General features: G+C 47.1%; 1 protein-coding gene across 1 annotated transcript in view; it reads right to left on the reverse strand.

Annotated features, from left to right (window-relative positions):
- Window positions 1–11,202: 11,202 nt before the first annotated feature.
- Window positions 11,203–17,623, reverse strand: part of LOC127576396 (zinc finger protein 665-like) — a 62,934-nt gene continuing 56,513 nt past the window's right edge. The window contains exon 7 of the mRNA XM_052026908.1: window positions 11,203–15,819. Coding sequence (XP_051882868.1) covers window positions 14,332–15,819 — 1,488 coding nt within the window. The 3' untranslated portion in view covers window positions 11,203–14,331. The remainder of the gene's footprint in view (window positions 15,820–17,623) is intronic.

The raw sequence follows: 17,623 nt of genomic DNA on the forward strand, positions 1-17,623 counted from the left end.
CTCCATTCCCTGTCTGTCTAAATGCTTCTTAAATGTTGTTGTCGTATCTGCTTTCACCACCTCCCCTGGCAGCACGTTCCAGGCACCCACCACCCTCTGTGTATTTAAAAACAAAACTTGCCCCGTGAATCTCCTTTAAACTTTCCCCCTCTCACATTAAACCTATGCCCTCTAGTATTTGACATTTCTACCCTGGGAAAAAGACTCTGATCACCTACCCTCTCTGTGCCTCTCGTAATTTTACAAGCTTCTATCAGGTCTCCCCTCAGCCTCCCACACTCCAACGAAAACAATCCAAGTTTGTCCAACCTCTGCTTAAAGCTAATACGGTCCAATCCAGGCAACATCCTGGTGAACCTCTTCTGCTCTCTCTCCAAAACCTCCACATCCTTCCTGCAATGTGGTGACCAGAACTGCAAACAGTACTCCAAATGTGGCCAAACCAGAGTTTTGTACAGCTGTAACATGACTTCCTTTTATACTCAGTGTACCAAATAATGAAGGCAAGTATGTCATACAACTTCTTTACCACCCTATCCACTTGTATTGCCACTTTCAGGGAGCTATGGACTTGCATCCCAAGATCCCCCTGTACATTATTGCTCCTCAGGGTCCTGCCATTTACTGTATACTTTCCTCTTGCATTCAACCACTCAAACTGCACCACCTCACACTTGTCTGGATTAAATGCCGTCTGCCATTTTTCCACTTAAATTTTTCCAGCTGATGGATATCTTGCTGTATCTTTTGGCAACCTCTCACTATCCACAATTCTGCCAATTTTTGTGTTGTCTGTAAACATGCTGATCAGACCACCCACATTTTCATCCAAATAATGTACATACATTACAAACAACAGAGGCCCAGCGCTGCTTCTTGCTGAACATCACTGGTCACAGATATCCAATCAGAATAACAACCCTCCAACACTACTCTCTGTCGTCTATGATCAAGCCAATTTTGAGTCCAACCTACCAACTCAACGTGTGACTTAATCTTCAGGACCAGCCTACCATGAGGGACCTTGTCAAATGCTTTACTGAAGTCCATGTAGATAACATCCACTGGCCTACTCTCATCAATCATATTCATTGCCTCCTCAAAAAAACTCAATCAAGTTTGTGACACATGACTGCTCCTGCACAGGGCCAGCTGACTATCCCCAGCAAGTCCATGCCTTTCCAAATGCAAGAAAATCCTGTTGCTAAGAATCTTCTCCTCCTCCAATACTTTCCCTACCACTGATGTAAAGCTCACCAGCCTATAATTTCCTGGATTATCCTGATTGCCTTTCTTAAACAAAAGAACAACATTGGCTATTCTCCAGTCTTCTGGGACCATGCCTGTGGCTAAACAGAACACAAAGATCTCTATTAAGGCCCCAGCAATCTCCTGCCTTGTCTCCCTCAGTATCCTGGGATGTAGATCCCATCAGGCCCCAGGGACTTATCTATCTTAATGTTCTTCATGTGACCCAACACCACCTCCTCCTTGATATCAACACGCTCCGGCATATCAACGTTTGCCTCCCTGATCTCGCTGTCCTCTATGTCCTTCTCCTTGGTGAATACTGACATGAAGTACTCATTTAATACCTCACCCACTTCCTCTGGCTTAAAGCATAAATTCCCTCTTTTGTCCTTGAGTGGACCAACCCTTTCCCTAGCCTTCCTCTTGCTTTTAATATATGTATAAAACGCCTTGGAGTTTTTCTTACTCCTACTTGCCAAGGACATTTCATGGCCCCTTTCAGCCCTCCTGATTCCTTGTCTAAGTTATTTCCTGCTTCCTTTATATTCCTCGAGGGCCTTGTCCAATTTTAGCTTCCTAAACGTTATATATGCTTCCTTTTCCTTTTTGACCAAACTCACAACATCTCTTGTCATCCAAGGTTCCCAAAACTTGCCATTCCTGCCTTTCATCTTCGCGGGAACATGCTGGTCCTGAATTCCAACCAGTTGGTCTTTAAAAGAGTCCCACATCGGACATGTGTTCCAATCAGGTGTTCCCAATCTACTCTCCCAAATTCCTGTATTAGCTTATTATTGTCACATGTACTGAAATACAGTGAAAAGTTTTACTTTTGCGTGCCATCCAGACAGATCATACCATACATAATTACACCGAGGTAGTAAAAAGAAAACAGAATTCAGCATTTAGTGCAACACAAGAGTGCTGGAGAAACTCAGCAGATCAGACCGCGTCTACGGAGGGAAATGGACAGTTGACATTTCAGGTCAAGACCCTTCATCTGGACCAGAAGGAAAGAGGGAAGATAACCAGTATAAAAAGGTGGAGGGAAGGAGTGGAGCAAGAGCTGGCAGGAGATAGGTTGATCCAGGTGAGGGTGGGGATTCAGAATATAGTGTTGCAGTTAGAAAGAAAGTGCAGGTAGACAAAGTGCAAGGGCCACAACTAGACTGGGGGATCAAGAGTTCATCTTTTAGCGTACGAGAGTCTGATAACAGTGGGATAGAAGCTATCCTCGAGTCTGGCTGTATGTGCTCTCAAGCTTTTGTATCTTCTGCCCGAGGATAAAGGGGAGAAGAGAGAATGACTGGAGCAGGAAGGGTCCTTGATTACGTTAGCTTCTTTCCCGAGGCAGCAGATAATGTCAGCAGAGCGGAGGCTGGTTTGCATGATAGACTGGGCTGCATTCACAACTCTGGAATTTCTTGTGGTCTTCGGCAGAGCAGTTGTCATACCAAGCAGTGATGCATCGGGATAGGATGCAATTCTATAGTGCATCAATAGAAGTTGGCAAGAGTCATCAGGGACATGCTGAATTTCCTTAGCTTTTTGAGGAAGTAGAGGCGTTGGTGTGCTTTCTTGACCATAGCATCCACTTGGCTGGACCAGGACAAATTGTTTACGATATTTACACCGAGGAACTTGAAGTTCTCAACCGTCTTCACCTCAGCATCATTGACACAGGCAAGGGTGTGTACTCCACCTCGCTTCCTGAAGTCAATGACCAGCTCCTTTGTTTTGCTGACATTGAGGGAAATGTTGTCTTGACAGCATGCCACTAGAGTCTCCATCTCTTTCCTGTGCTCCATCTTGTCATTGTTTGAGATCCGGCCCACTACCGTGGTGTTATCTTCGAACATATAAATTAAGTTAGAATGGAATTCGGCCACACGGTCTTGAGTGCGCAGGGAGTATAATAAGCGGTTGAGGAAGCAGCCTTGCGGGGCACTGGTGTTGAGGGTCACCATGGAGGAGGTGTTGTTGCCTAACTTTACTGATTGTGGTCTGTTGGTCGGGAAGTCAAGGATCTGGTTGCCGGTGGGGTGGGGGGCGGTGCAGAGTCCTAGGTCCAGGAGTTTGGAGACCACTTTCCCCCAAGGTCCAGTCTTATCCTAGAGAAACAAAGGACTGCAGATGCTGGAATATGGATGAAAAACACTGTGATGCTGGAGGAACTCTGCAGAACTTCTGCTAAGTTTCTCCAGCATCATACTGTTTTTCAACCAGTCTTATCTTTATCCATAACTATCTTAAAACTTACTTGTTGATGCAAATGTTCTGGTATTGCCAGTGTTGTGATGCCCCATTAATGCCAACTTCAGGTTTTTTTTATGACTAGTTGTTGTTCTCGTAATAATGAGCCATCAATGCCAGTTGTGGCTGTGGTCGTCCATGATTGTCAGATGTTGTACTGTGAATCTGAGTTGTCGATGTAGTCCCTTTCAACACAGCCATCTCAGAGTACATAGAGTCACATAGAGGGGAAGTGGTCGTCTGAGTCAATGAAAAACACGATTATTCTGGAGGAATTCAGCAGGCCAGGCAGCATCTGTGGAGAAAAGCAGGCGGTCAATGTTACGGGTCAGGACCCTTCTTCAGGACTGAAGATAGGAAAAGTGGAAGTCCAATACATAGGACGGAAAAGCAGAGCAGTGATAGGTGGACAAAAGAGGGGAGGCGGTGATAGGTAGATGCAGGTAAGAGATAGTGACAGGCAGGTGCAGGGAAGGAGAGGAGAGCAGATCCACTGGGGGATGGGTCCAAGGTAGGGAGGAAAAAGGGGGTAGGAAAAAAGAGAGAGAGGCTAGGAAAGGGAAGAAAAGGTGTGGTTGTCGGGGGGGGGGGTTGTGGTGGGGGGTTGAGGGGATCGCTTAAAGTGGGAGAATTCACTGTTCATGCCGTTAGGCTACAAGTTTCCAAGACAGAAAATGAGGTGCTGTTCCTCCAGTTTGCGCTTGGAATTCTCCCGGCAGTGGAGGAAGCCGAGGACTGATATGTCAGTGATAGTGTGGGAGGGGGAGTTGAAGTGACTGGCAACGGGGAGATGCAGATCGCAGTAATGGATGGTGTGCAGGTGTTCGGCGAAATGGTCACCTAGTCTGCGTTTGGTCTCGCCAATGTAGAGGAGGCCACACTTGGAGCACCGAATGCAGTAGATGATATTAAGGGAGGTGCAGGTGAATCTCTGTCTGACCTGAAAGGACTGTTTAGGTCCCTGGATGGATGTGGTGTAGGGGCAGGTGTTGCACCCATGGCGGGGGCAGTGGAAAGTTCCCAGGGTGGGAGCGGGATGGGTGGGGAGCGAGGAGTGAACTAGGGAGTCATGGAAAGAGTGGTCCCTGCAAAAGGCAGAAAGTGGTGGGGAGGGGAAGATATGCTTGGTAGTGGGGTCCCATTGGAGATGGCGGAAGTGGCGGAGAATGATGTGTTGGATACGTAGGCTGGTGGGATGAAATGTGAGGACAAGGGGGACCCTATCCCTGTTGGGTCTGGGGAGGGGTGGGGGTGAGAGCAGAGGTGCAGGAAATGGTAGAGATGTGGGTGTGAGCTCTCTCGACCACAGTTGAGGGGAAGCCCTGGTTAGAAAAGAAGTTGGACATCTCGGATGTTCTGCAGTGGAAAGCCTCATCATGGGAGTGGATGCGGCGGAGGCAGAGAAATTGAGAAAAAGGGATTGCGTCCTTGCAAGAGACAGGGTGGGAGGAGCTGTAATCGAGGTAGCTGTGGGCGTCAGTGGGTTTGTAGATGTCGGTGGATAAGGAATCTGAGATAGAGGTGGAAAGATCGAGGAAGGAGAGAGAGGTGTCAGAGATAGTCCAAGTGAATTGGAGAGCAGGGTGAACGTTTATGAAACTGTCGAGTTCCACAGGGGTGCAAGAGGTGTCACCAATGTGGTTATTGATATAGCAGAGAATGAGTTGAGGAATGGGGCCAGAGTAGGCTTGGAACAGAGACTGTTCAATGGTCTGCAGAAAATGAGAGGAATCGAAAGTGAAGGAATTGAGAGTGAGGACAAGTTCAGCCAGGCGGAGGAGAGTGTTAGTGGAAGGGGACTGGTTCTGTCTCTGGTCAAGAAAGAAGCGGAGGGCAGTGAAGCCGTCATGACGGGGAATGGAGGTATATTGGGACTGCACGTCCATGGTGAAGATGAGGTTGTGCGTGCCAGAGAACTTAAAGCTATGGAAGAGTTGGAGAGCGTGTGATGTATCACAGACATAGGTGGGAAGGGATTGGATCGGGGGGACAGGATAGTGTTTGGGTACGAGGATACGAGCTCCATGGGGTGAGAGCATGCGGAGACAATAGGTCTGCTGGGACAGTCCTTCTTGTGGATTTTGGGGAGATATAAGCGGGCAGTCTGAGGCTGCAGGACTATCATGTTGGTAGCTGTGGGGGGGAGATCTCCCGAGGTGATGAGGTCAGTGATGGTGTAGGAGATAATGTCCTGGTGGTCCTTGGTGGGGTCATGGTTCAGGGTGGGTATTGGTATTGGTATTGGTTTATTATTGTCACTTGTACCGAGGTACAGTGAAAAGCTTGTCTTGCATACCGTTAATTACACAGTGCAATTCATTACACAGTGCAGTTACATTGAGTTAGTACAGAGTGCATTGAGGTAGTACAGGTAAAAACAATATCAGAGTACGAAGTAAAGTGTCACAGCCACAGGGAAGTGCATTGCAGGTAGACGATAAGGTGCAAGGTCACAACAAGGTAGATTGTGAGGTCAATAGTTTTATCAGAGTGGGAAAGAAGCTTCCTTGAGCCTGGTGGTACGTGCCCTCAGACTCCTGTATCTTCTGCCCAATGGGAGAGGAGAGAAGAGAGAATGACCCAGGTGGGTGGGGTCTTTGATTATGCTGGCTGCTTCACCAAGGCAGCGAGGGGTGTAGACAGAGTCCATGGAGGGGAGGCTGGTTTCCGTGATGTGCTGGGCTGTGTCCACAACTCTCTGCAGTTTCTTGTGGTCCTGGGTGGAGCAGTTGCCATACCAAGCCGTGATGCATCTAGATGGGATGCTTTCTGTAGGGCACTGATAAAAGTTGGTGAGTGTCAAAGGGGACATGCCAACTTTTTTCAGCCTCCTGAGGAAGTAGAGGCGCTGGTGAGCTTTCTTGGCCGTGGCGTCTACATGGTTGGACCAGGACAGGCTATTGGTGATGTTCACTCCCAGGAACTTGAAGCTCTCAACCCTCTCGACCTCAGCACCGTTGATGTAGACAGGTGCATGTACACCGCCCCCTTTCCTGAAGTCAATGACCAGCTCTTTTGTTTTGCTGACATTGAGGGAAAGGTAGTTGTCATGACACCATGTCACTAAACTCTCTATCTCCTTCCTGTACTCCAACTCATTGTTATTTGGGATATGGCCCACTACGGTGGTGTCATCTGCAAACTTGTAGATGGCGTTAGAGCAGAATCTGCCCACACAGTCATGAGTGTATAGGGAGTAAAGTAGAGGGCTGAGGACGCAGCCTTATGGGGCACCAGTGTTGAGGATAATCATGCTGGAGGTGTTGCTGCCCATCCTCACTGATTGAGGTCTGTTGGTCAGAAAGTCAAGGATCCAGTTACAGAGGGAGGTGTAGTATCCTAGGTCTCGGAGTTTGGTGATGAATTTGCTTGGAATTATAGGTGGGAGGAAGTGTCCGAGAGTTGGCGTCTGGCCTTTGCAAGGTAGAGGTCGGTATGCCAGACTACCACGGCACCACCTTTGTCATCTGGTTCGATGACAATGTCAGGGTTGGTGTGGAGGGAGTGGAGAGCAGAGCGTTCAGAAGGGGTGAGGTTGGAGTAGGTGAGGGGAGCAGAAAAGTCAAGACAGCTGATGTCGCGCCGACAGTTGCCTATGAATAGGTCCAGGGAAGGATCCAGGCCCGCAGGGGGGAGTCCAGGTGGAAGAAGAGGGCTGGAGGGTGGAGGACGGGTCATTAGGAGGGGGAGAGGACTCCCTGCTGAAGAAGAAGGCACGGAGGCAGAGGTGGCGTTGAAAGAGCTCGGCATCGTGCCAGGCTCGGAATTCGTTGAGGTGGGGGCGTAGAGGTATGTAGGTGAGGCCTTTGCTGAGAATAGATTGCTCAGCCTCAGAGATGGGGAGGTCAGGGGGCATGGTAAAGACCCGGCAGGGGTTAGAGTTGGGGCTAGAGGAGGAAGGCTGGGGGGAGGGGGTGGGGAGGGACTGGGTTGGTGAGACAAAAGGGGTGAGAGGGGTTGGGAGTGGTACAAGGGTGGAAGAGTGGGATGAAGGCTAGGAAGTGTATGGAGGGGAGGGAACAAGAGGGGCAGCAGGAGGAGAGGACCGGGTCGGGGGAGTGGATGAGGGGGGGCTGGGAGTCGGCTGGAGGAGGTGCAAGGTGGAATGCAGAATTCGAAGTAGATGGGGGAAGAAACAGAGCAGAGGCAACAGGCGGCGAAGCCTAGAGAGACGGAGGCCCCGGGGAGGAAGGAGGTGGGAGGAGCAGACAGTGGTGTTGGGGGTGTCTGGGCACGTGGGGGGGCAGGGGGAGCCGGAGGACCGTGCGGCGGCAGGAACCTCCGACTCCGGGTGTGCGCGTGGGGTAGGGGGGTGGCGGGGGCTGGTGGACCGTGCAGCTGTTGTTGTAATCATTATTCAATGCCAGTTTGTAATGTCTAATGAGAAGGACAGTACACTGGTGCAGCAGAATTGGCACTGCTGCCTCACAGCCTCAGATCCTGACCTTTGATCCTGATCTTCAGTGCTGGCTCTGTGGTTTGCATGCTCTCCCTGTGACCGCCTGGGTTTCCTATCCCTCCCACATCACGAGTACCTGTGGGTTGGTAGGTTAATTGGCTGCTGTAAATTGCTTCTAGAGTGTAGGTGGGTGGTAGGAAAATCAGGAGAGGGGGATTTGGTGGGGATGCAAGAGCAAAAATGGGATTAGTGTAGATGTATGCTTGTTGGCATGGATGCAGTGTGCTGAAGGGCCTTTTATTAAGCTGTATGATTATGCCAGTTATTTTTGTGTCTTGTCAATGACAAGTGTGGTAATTCACTGTCAATGTCAGTTGCTATCACTATGCATTCAATGCTATTTCATGCAGTGCCCCATCAATGCCGATTTTAGTTTCATATCTCTGCTAGCTGTTAATGTAGTCCCGTCAAATGAGTTACTACGATGCTTGGTGCTGTATTACTGTCCATTCAATGCCAGTTACATAATACCCTATCAGTGCCAGTGTTGTTGTACTATCCCTTCAATGCCAGCTTGTGCTCTATCAGCAACATCTAATGTTGCAGTATCCTTTCAATGCCAAAGGCTGGACTGCCCTGCTGATGTGAATGTTAAAATGCTCAAACAGTTTTAGCCTTTGATGTAATGCCACAACAATATGAATTGTTATATCCAGCAATTTCAATTGTAATAACCAGTCACAGTGACCTGTTGCCGTGATATAATGTTCATGTGAGTTCTTGTAGTAATGCCCTGTGGTGGTTGCTGTTATAATATTTATCAATACAGTTGCTGAAATACCTTTCAGTGTCGGTTGTTGTAAAACTTCATAAGTGTGACAACACTTCAGAAGTCCCTCATAAGAACATAAGAAATAGAAGTAGGCCACTTGGCTGCTCAAGTTCACTCCACCATTCAATATGATCACGGCTGATCTACCCCAGGCTTCATCTCCTATTCCATGCCAGTTCCCTCCCCATAGCCCTCAATTTCTTGATCCTTTTTAAATATCGCCGATCATCTCCCCTCCACAGCCCTCTGGGGAAGAGAATTTCATAGATTCACCACCCTCTGCTGGAGGTAGTTCCCGACCCTCTTGAGTTCCTCCAGTGGTTTGTTTTTTTTGCTCCAGATTACAGCACCTGTGGCCTCTTATGTATCCACCCTGCCATGCCCACTAAGGATCTTATGTTTCAATAAGATCATTCCTTTTTCTTTGAAACTCAGAAGAAAATATATCTAATACCTTCAGCCACTTGTAATAGAACAACTACTTTTTCCCAGGCATTAGCTGAGTGAATCTCCAATGCCAGCCTATCCTTCCTTAAATAAGGTGACCAAAACCCTGCACAGTACTCCAGGTGGCCTCATCAGTACCCTGTACAACTGTAACAATACCTCCCTATCTCCAACCTCCAGCCCTTTTGCCAAGTGTACCCCATTCATTTAATCTATCTATATCCTGTTGCTGAGTCCAAATATCCTCATCAGAACATGCCCTTCCACCTATTTTCATGTCAATAGTAAACCTGAACACCATACACTCTGCCCCTCCTCTTGATCATTAATTGAGGACCAAGAACTGATCCTTGGGTCACCCCACCAGTTACGTCCTTCTAGTCTGAAAAACTCATTTATTCCAACTCTGTTTTCTATGTGAGCACTAATCTTCCATCCAGGCTAACACAATTCCCCCAATGCCATGGCTGTGGAGCACTGTGGCATCCTTGGCATTGGGGGTGGTGCTATAAAAATGCACGTCAGGTCCATTCCCAAAATTGTCTTGGAAGGAAAAATAAAAGATCAGATTATTATTTAAATGGTGAAAGATTGCAGCATGCTGTTGTGCAGAGGGACTTGGGAGAGCTTGTGCATGAATCGCAAAAGGTTGGTTCGCAGGTGTAACAGACTATGAAGAAGGCAAATGGAATGTTGGCCTTCATTGCCAGAGGGATTGAATTTAAGAGCAAGGAGGTTATGCTGCAACTGTACGGGGTACTGGTGAGGCTGCACCTGGAGTACTGCGTGTAGTTCTGGTCTCCTTAATTGAGGAAAGATGTCCTGGCTTTGGAGGCGGTGCGGAGGAGGTTCACCGGGTTGATTCCGGAGATGAGGGGGTTAACCCATAAGGAGAGATTGAGTCGTCTGGGACTGGAATTCAGAAGAATGGGAGGGGAAGAGGGGATCTTATAGAAACATATAAAATTATGAAAGGGATAGATAAGATAGAGGCAGGAAGGTTGTTTCTACTGGTAAGTGAGACTAGAACTAGGGGACGTAGCCTCAAGATTCGGGGGAAAAGATTTAGGACAGGGATGAGGAGAAACTGCTTTTCCCAGAGAGTAGTGAATCTGTGGAATTCTCTGCCCAGGGAAGCAGTAGAGGCTACATCATTAAATATATTTAAGACACAGTTAGATTTTTGCACAGTAGGGGAATTAAGGGTTATGGGAAAAGGCAGGTCAGTGGATCTGAGTCCATGGCCAGATCAGCCATGATCTTATTGAATAGCGGAGCAGGCTCGATGGGCCAGGTGGCCTCCTCCTGCTCCTATTTCTTATGTTTTTATGTCTTCCTCCCATGTTCCATTCCTTGTTGATCTCACATTCGCATCCCATAACTTACAAGTGAGCTTTGCTTTGTGTGGTACCATCTGATACAGGCCAGGTATCTGGTGCCCTCCTCCTGTACACAAACTGACTGAATTCTACTCACATCCCCGAACCCTGGTGTTCTGAATGTCTTCCCTGATTCTAAATGGAGAAGTCTGCAGATGACCAAAGTACAGAGATAACAAGGTGCTCTTGTGCATTAATCACAAAATAAGACAGGTGCAGCAAAAACAAGTACTCCCGCTCTTGTTTTCTTATGTTCTCTCGCAGTCTATACCTTCCTACCTCTGGTTTCTGGTTCAGAACATGTTTGCCCCTTTTTAGGTTCTCGTTGCAGTAGCTCACCATCCCTTTATGGGTAACTTTGTTCAAAGTGGAAACGTGCTGGCAGCAACAGTTTAAAATCCCATTAGCTTCTCCCCTGGCCCCATAGGTTTGAGGGATGGTGAATGTCTGGGAGAAATACCATTCAGTTGTCCTATCCTTCAGTTTATCGTACATTCAGCAGACAATTCAGGAGAAACATCTTCAGCTAGAAGATGGCAACAACGTGAAGCAGTCAGAGTGGAGGGAATGGTGGAGTGCTACCTTTTTGTGTTGGAACGCTAGATTGACAATCCAAACCACTTCAAGGACCGCTTGCGAAACGCACCTTTATTTTAACTACAGAACCAGATACTGATATTTTTAGTCAACAAATGCCATAGCTCTCACATTTTCACACAGTACTTCTTTTCTGCTCCTTCACTGCCTCCTCGACCGTCCCTTTTCGAAACTTACTCATTTTTCAGGATCTGAGGATTGCTGGCAAAGCCACCGTTTATTGTCCATCCCTAAGCACCTTTGACAAAGTAGTTTTCTAAACTACTTGGAGGACGTTTAAGTTTCAACTACATCAGTGGGTCACATGTAGGCCAGGCTGGGTAAGGATGGCTGCTTTCTTGGCCTGAAGGACATTGGTAAACCAAGTGGGTGTTTACCACAATCCAGTAGTTTTGTGGCCATCATTACTGATTATATTTTTTTAAATCCAGATGTTTTATGGGGAACTTAGATTCCACAGCTGCCATTGTGGGATTCTAATTTGGATCTCTGGATTGTTAGTTCACGTAGTGTAGGTGGGCAGGCACAGTAGCGTAGTGGTTAGCGTAACGCTATTACAGCACCAGCGACCCGGGTTCAATTCCCGCCACTGTCTGTACGGTGACACGTTCTCCCCGTGACAGCGTGGGCTTCCTCCGGGTGCTCCGGTTTCCTCCCACATTCCAAAGACGTACGGGTTGGGAAGTTGTGGGCGTGCTATGTTGGCGCCGGAAGCATGGCGACACTTGCGGGCTGCCCCCAGAACACTCTACGCAAAAGATGCATTTCACCGTGTGTTTCGATGTACATGTGACTAATAAAGAAACCTTATCTACCCTTGAGTTGTGGGCACAGTTATTTAATTGTTGCATTGCCACCATTGTACCCTCACTGACACTCTGCTGCTTTCTCGATGCCCCCTTAATCCAGTCACTGCCCTCATGTGGTCCACTCTCCAAATATCCAGTGTTCTTTTCCACCTTGCCAACAACCTCATCGTCTCCTGGTTTAGATGCAAGGTCATCAATCTGAAAAGAACCTCTGTTACTCGCTCCACAGATACTTCCTGACTTGCTGAGTATTTCCAGATTTCCAGTGTCTCCTGTACTTTGCTTTTTAATTTCTCCCATGTTCCTTTTTTATAAAGCAACTGAGCCTCCCACTGATTGGTGAGGAGAAGGGTTTCATTTGAATGTTGACCTTTGATTGGACCAGTCAGGATCCAGTGGGGCAGAGGTAATACAACATTTGGAGGTAAATCCTAAAGCCAACAATGTCAGGCTCTACAGAAAAATACACTTAAAAATAAACCTAGTTGTTCACACCTTCCTCACAGAACACTGCGTCACTCCCCTAGGTCAGGAGGTTAGCACACTTCCTCCCGTCCACACTCCATATTCACTTCCTTCACATCATCAACTTTATCACTAGATCCCTAAAGTTCACATTCACGTGTCTGTCTTCAACAATAATAAAATCTGGGGTGGAAATTCTGGCAAGGGTGGTCATTCAAAGAAATTTAGAACCCATTGTGCTTGTGTCTGTCTTTTAAAAGCCCTCTGAAACTGTATTCAGAACCATTGGAAGACCTACACCCACCAGTACTTTACCCAGTATAAAATGGTGACAGACCTGTGCCCACCAGCGCAGTACCCTAGTATTATCTAGTAACAGATCTGTACCGTACTCCAGTGTTATAATGGCAAACTCATTCCCATCAGTACCCTGGAGTCACACAGCATAGAAACAGGCTGACCATCGAGCACCTATCTATACTAATCCTATTTACTATTACTTGGTTGGTAGCCTTGGCAACTTAAGTGCTAAATACTTTTAAAATGTTGTGAGATTACCTGCCTCTGCCACCCACTCAGGCAGTATGTTCCAGATTCCAACCGCCCTCTAAGTGAAAAAGTTATTTCACAGATCCCTTCTAAACCTCTCACCCCTTCCCCAAACCGATGCCCTCCAATTTCAGACACCTCTGCTATGGGGAAATGTTTTCTACTTTCTACACCATCTATGCCCCTCATAATCTTAGGTTATGCAACAATAGACTTGTATACCCACAATGCTATGTCCCATTTTGATAAAGACACAGATCTATGTCCACCAGAATAGCGCTAGATGTGGCAGTGGATCTGGATACCCAGAAGATTGGACCAGGCCTGACATGCTTCCTGGGTCCTTGGTCCTAGGCCTGGCTTTGGAGGATCCTGAGGACACAGTCCTGACCCTGGACTGGGCGACAGCAGGAGAGTAGAGACTGCTGCTGCAGCCTCCACTGCATTCCTGCTGGTCACTATGTCCTTCCTCCTGCTTAAGACAAAGGCTATTCCTTTTATGGAGCTGGTGGTGTCCACAGGTTTCCAGGTCATGGCCTCACTGCCTCTTGGTTTCGTGGAGAGAATTAGCACCCTGAATTAATATCAAACGGGACAGTCAATTCCCCTTTCAGCTGTGGGCCAGGGTCCTAATATGGTGAGCAGCAAACGGGACAGAAAGCAGACCTTGGAAACGACGGCAGGTGGTCCGGACGGATCTATCCTCCAGGCCGAAAGTTGTGCAACAAGGATATGGGTGCATTTAAAGGGAAGCTGAATGAACACAGAGGAGAAAGGAATGCAAGTATGTTCCAGCAGAGTGAGATGGGAGGCTGGTGTGGAGCACAGAAACTGACAGGACCAGCTGGTCTGAATGGCCTGTGCTTGTACTGTACATTCTAGAGACATGAAAGGCTTGACATACAGTAATTTCTCAACTTATGAACATTTGATTAGGGAACTTTGCTATAACGCCATTGATTCTTTCGGTACGAGTCTTTGATTTACAAAACGATTTTTCATCATTATGAATCGTGCACCTCTCTCTGTGTGTAAGACTACACCATAACGAAATGCCATAATGAATTTCGCCAGGCCTTTCCAATTTATGAAATTACCCCTAAAGAGACATTTTCCTGGAACACATCCCTTTCATAAATCCAGGAATTACTGTACAGAGTGTTTAAAACAGAATAAATTTATTTACCAATGTCCATAATGTTAAACTGCCCAGTTACAGGGCTCATTAACATCAACAGAAATAAACCCAAACTCTGCCCAATGACTAGGGTTTATTCCTGCATGTAATTAGCAGCAGCAATAATTGCAGCATCCAACTGGTGCAACATTTAAATCTCTCATCCAGTATTCCTAAACATTCTCCCCAGTGTGAATCCGCTGGTGTCTCAGCAGGTGGGAAGACAGGGCAAACCCTTTCCCACACTGAGAGCAGGTGAATGGTCTCTCCCCGGTGTGGACACGCTGGTGTCTAGCGAGGGCAGATGACTGAGTAAATCCCTTCCCGCACTCAGTGCAGACAAATGGCCTCTCTCCGGTATGAATTCGCTGGTGTCTCAGCAAGTAAGAAGAATCTGGAAATCTTTTTCCACACTTGGGGCAGGTGAACGGCCTCTCTCCAGTGTGAACTCGTTGGTGTATCATCAGGTTGGAGGACTGTGTGAATCCCTTCCCACATTCGGAGCAGGTGAACGGCTGCTCTCCAGTGTGAACCCGCTGGTGCCTCTGCAGATGAGATGACCGAGTGAATCCCTTCCCACATTCAGAGCAGGTGTACGGTCTCTCCCCAGTGTGAATTCGCTGGTGTCTCAGCAGGTGGGATGACCGGCTGAATCCCTTCCCACACATGGAGCAGATGAACTGCCTTTCTCCAGTGTGAACTCGCTGGTGTGTCACTAGGCTAGATGACTGTGTGAATCCTCTCCCACACTCAGTGCAGGTGAACGGCCTCTCCCCAGTGTGAACTCGCTGGTGTGTCACCAGACTGGACAATCGACTGAATCTCTTCTCACAATCGGTGCAGGTGAACGGTCTCTCCCCAGTGTGAACTCGCTGGTGTGTCATTAGGCTGGATGACTGAGTGAATCCCTTCCCACACTCAGAACAAGTGAACGGTCTCTCTCCCGTGTGAACTCGCTGGTGTCTCAGCAAGTGTGATGACAGACAGAACCCTTTTCCACACTTCAAGCAGATGTACTGCCTCTCTCCTGTGTGAACTCGCTGATGAATCACTAGGCTGGAAGACTGAGTGAATCCCTTCCCACACACAGAACAGGTGAACGGCCTCTCCCCAGTGTGAACCCGATGGTGTGTTATCAAACTGGATAATCGACTGAATCCCTTCCCACACTTGGAACAGGTGAATGGTCTTTCCCCAGTGTGAATTCGCTGGTGTGTCACCAAGTTGGATGACTGAGTGAATCCCTTCCCACACTCGGAGCAAGTGAATGGCCTCTCTCCAGTGTGAACTTGCTGGTGTCTCATTAGATGGGACGATCGACTGAATCCCTTCCCGCACTCGGAGCAGATAAACGGCCTCTCCCTGGTGTGAACTTGATGGTGTGTCATCAGCTGGGATGAGTGAGTGAATCTCTTCCCATTCTCAGAGCAGGTGAATGACCTCTCTCCGTTGTAAATTTGCTCATGTGTTATCAGGGTACTGGATTGCTTGTATTGTTTCCCACAAACAGAATACTGAAATGGTTCCATTGGCATGAAGAAATAGTGTTTTGAGTAGAAGGATAAATGAATGCACCAATTCCCAGATACAAAGCATGTAAAGTCTCTCCTCAGTGTGATGCAAAATATTTCTGCTGGGATTGGCAAATGACTCCTTTCCAACTGTCATCAACATACACCACTACATCACCTTGATTGGGGAAATACTTGCATATTCTTTAATGGATCAACCTGCAGACTTTCTGACCAAATCTTCAACATACACAGAGCAAGTGTTTAGCTGAGATCTTCCTTTAACTGTGTAATGGTTTAAAACTCTTTCCGCAGTCAGTTCTGTGGAATACTTCCACTCAGATGTATCACTGCCTTGCTGGTCACACTGATGTTTGAAATGTTTTCCCAGAGACAAAAGAGAGAAATGTCTTCCCTCCCATGATATGCAGGTGCTGATGTACTGAGTGACTTTGTTAGAACTTGATGTGATGTTCGATTTGAAGTTCCCGTCTGGAAATCTTTTGTTCCAATACCCTGTAAAAATAGTTCACAAGAGTCATCACCAAGAACTTGACAGAAATTTAGAACAGATAATCCGAGTTTCCCTGAGCAACTGTAACTTAATTGAAAGCCTTGTCTCTGATTCAGAAGAACCTGAACATAAACATCTTGGCAGATGCTCCAGTACGGTACTGTTGGAGGTGAGGTACTTAGAAAAATCTTTAACTCAGGTCTGCTCTCCCGGATAGATTCAAGAGATTCCCTGGCTTGTGTTGGAGTTTTCTGCATGATCTGGTCAATATTTAACTGTCAATCAACATCAATAAAATAGATCATCTGTCCATTATCGCATTGTGGTTTGTGGGAGCTAGATGTGCAAAGGTTCACTCCCATGCTTCCTAATATATCAACAGTGACTGCACTTCAGAAGTTCTTCTATGGTTGTTAAACAATCAGAGACCATTCCCATGCTACACAGCCCTCAAGTCATTGAAGCTCCCAGCTTTCTCCCACTAGCACAGTTTTTAAACCAACTTGTCACTTTCCCTTGGATCTCCTGGGCTTTTACTTCCTTGTTTATTCAGCCATGCAGAACATTGTCAAATGCCTTTCTGAACACATTAAACTACATCATGCAAATTGTACTCTTGATGGATTACTACATTCTCTTGTGCCATATTTTGACTTCCTTGCCTTTGTATACCAACTATCACTAAAGACATAGTGCTAAGCAAACTAGTTGGCCTAAAGGTAGACAAGTCCCCTGGTCCTGATGGGATGCATCCCAGGGTACTGAAAGAAATGGCGGAAGTTATAGTAGAGGCGTCTGTGATTATTTACCAAAATTCTCTGGATTCTGAGCAGGTCCCAGCAGATTGGAAGACAGCGAATGTCACACCACTATTTAAAAAAGGATGTAGGCAAAAGACAGATAACTATAGGCCAGTTAGCTTGAAGTCTGTAGTCAGGAAAGTGCTTGAGGCTATCATTAATGCAGAAATAGCGAGACATCTGGATAGAATTCCATCAGGCAGACGCAGCATGGATTCAGGAAGGGCAGGTCCTGTTTGACAAAGATACTGGAGTTCTTTGAGGATATAATGAGCGCAGTGGATAGAGGGAAACAGGTGGATGTTGTATACTTGGATTTCTAGAAGGCGTTCGATAAGGCACCGCATAGAAGATTTATCCATGCATGTGCATTGGGTGTAATGAATTAGCATGGATAGAGGATTGGTTAAACAATAAAAAGCAGAGTTGGGAATAAATGGGTGTTGGCAATCAGTGGTGAGCGGGGTGCTGCAGGAGTCGGTGCTGGGTCCGCAACCGTTCACGATATACATTTAATAATTGGGAAGAGGGGACCAAGTGTAGCATATCTAAGTTTGCTGCTGACACTAAATTGAGTGGAAAAGCAAATTGTGCAGAGGACGTGGAGAGTCTGCAAAGAGATATATAGATAGGTTAAGTG

The sequence above is a fragment of the Pristis pectinata genome, chromosome 12 (assembly GCF_009764475.1).
Source record: "Pristis pectinata isolate sPriPec2 chromosome 12, sPriPec2.1.pri, whole genome shotgun sequence".
Taxonomy (NCBI): domain Eukaryota; kingdom Metazoa; phylum Chordata; class Chondrichthyes; order Rhinopristiformes; family Pristidae; genus Pristis; species Pristis pectinata.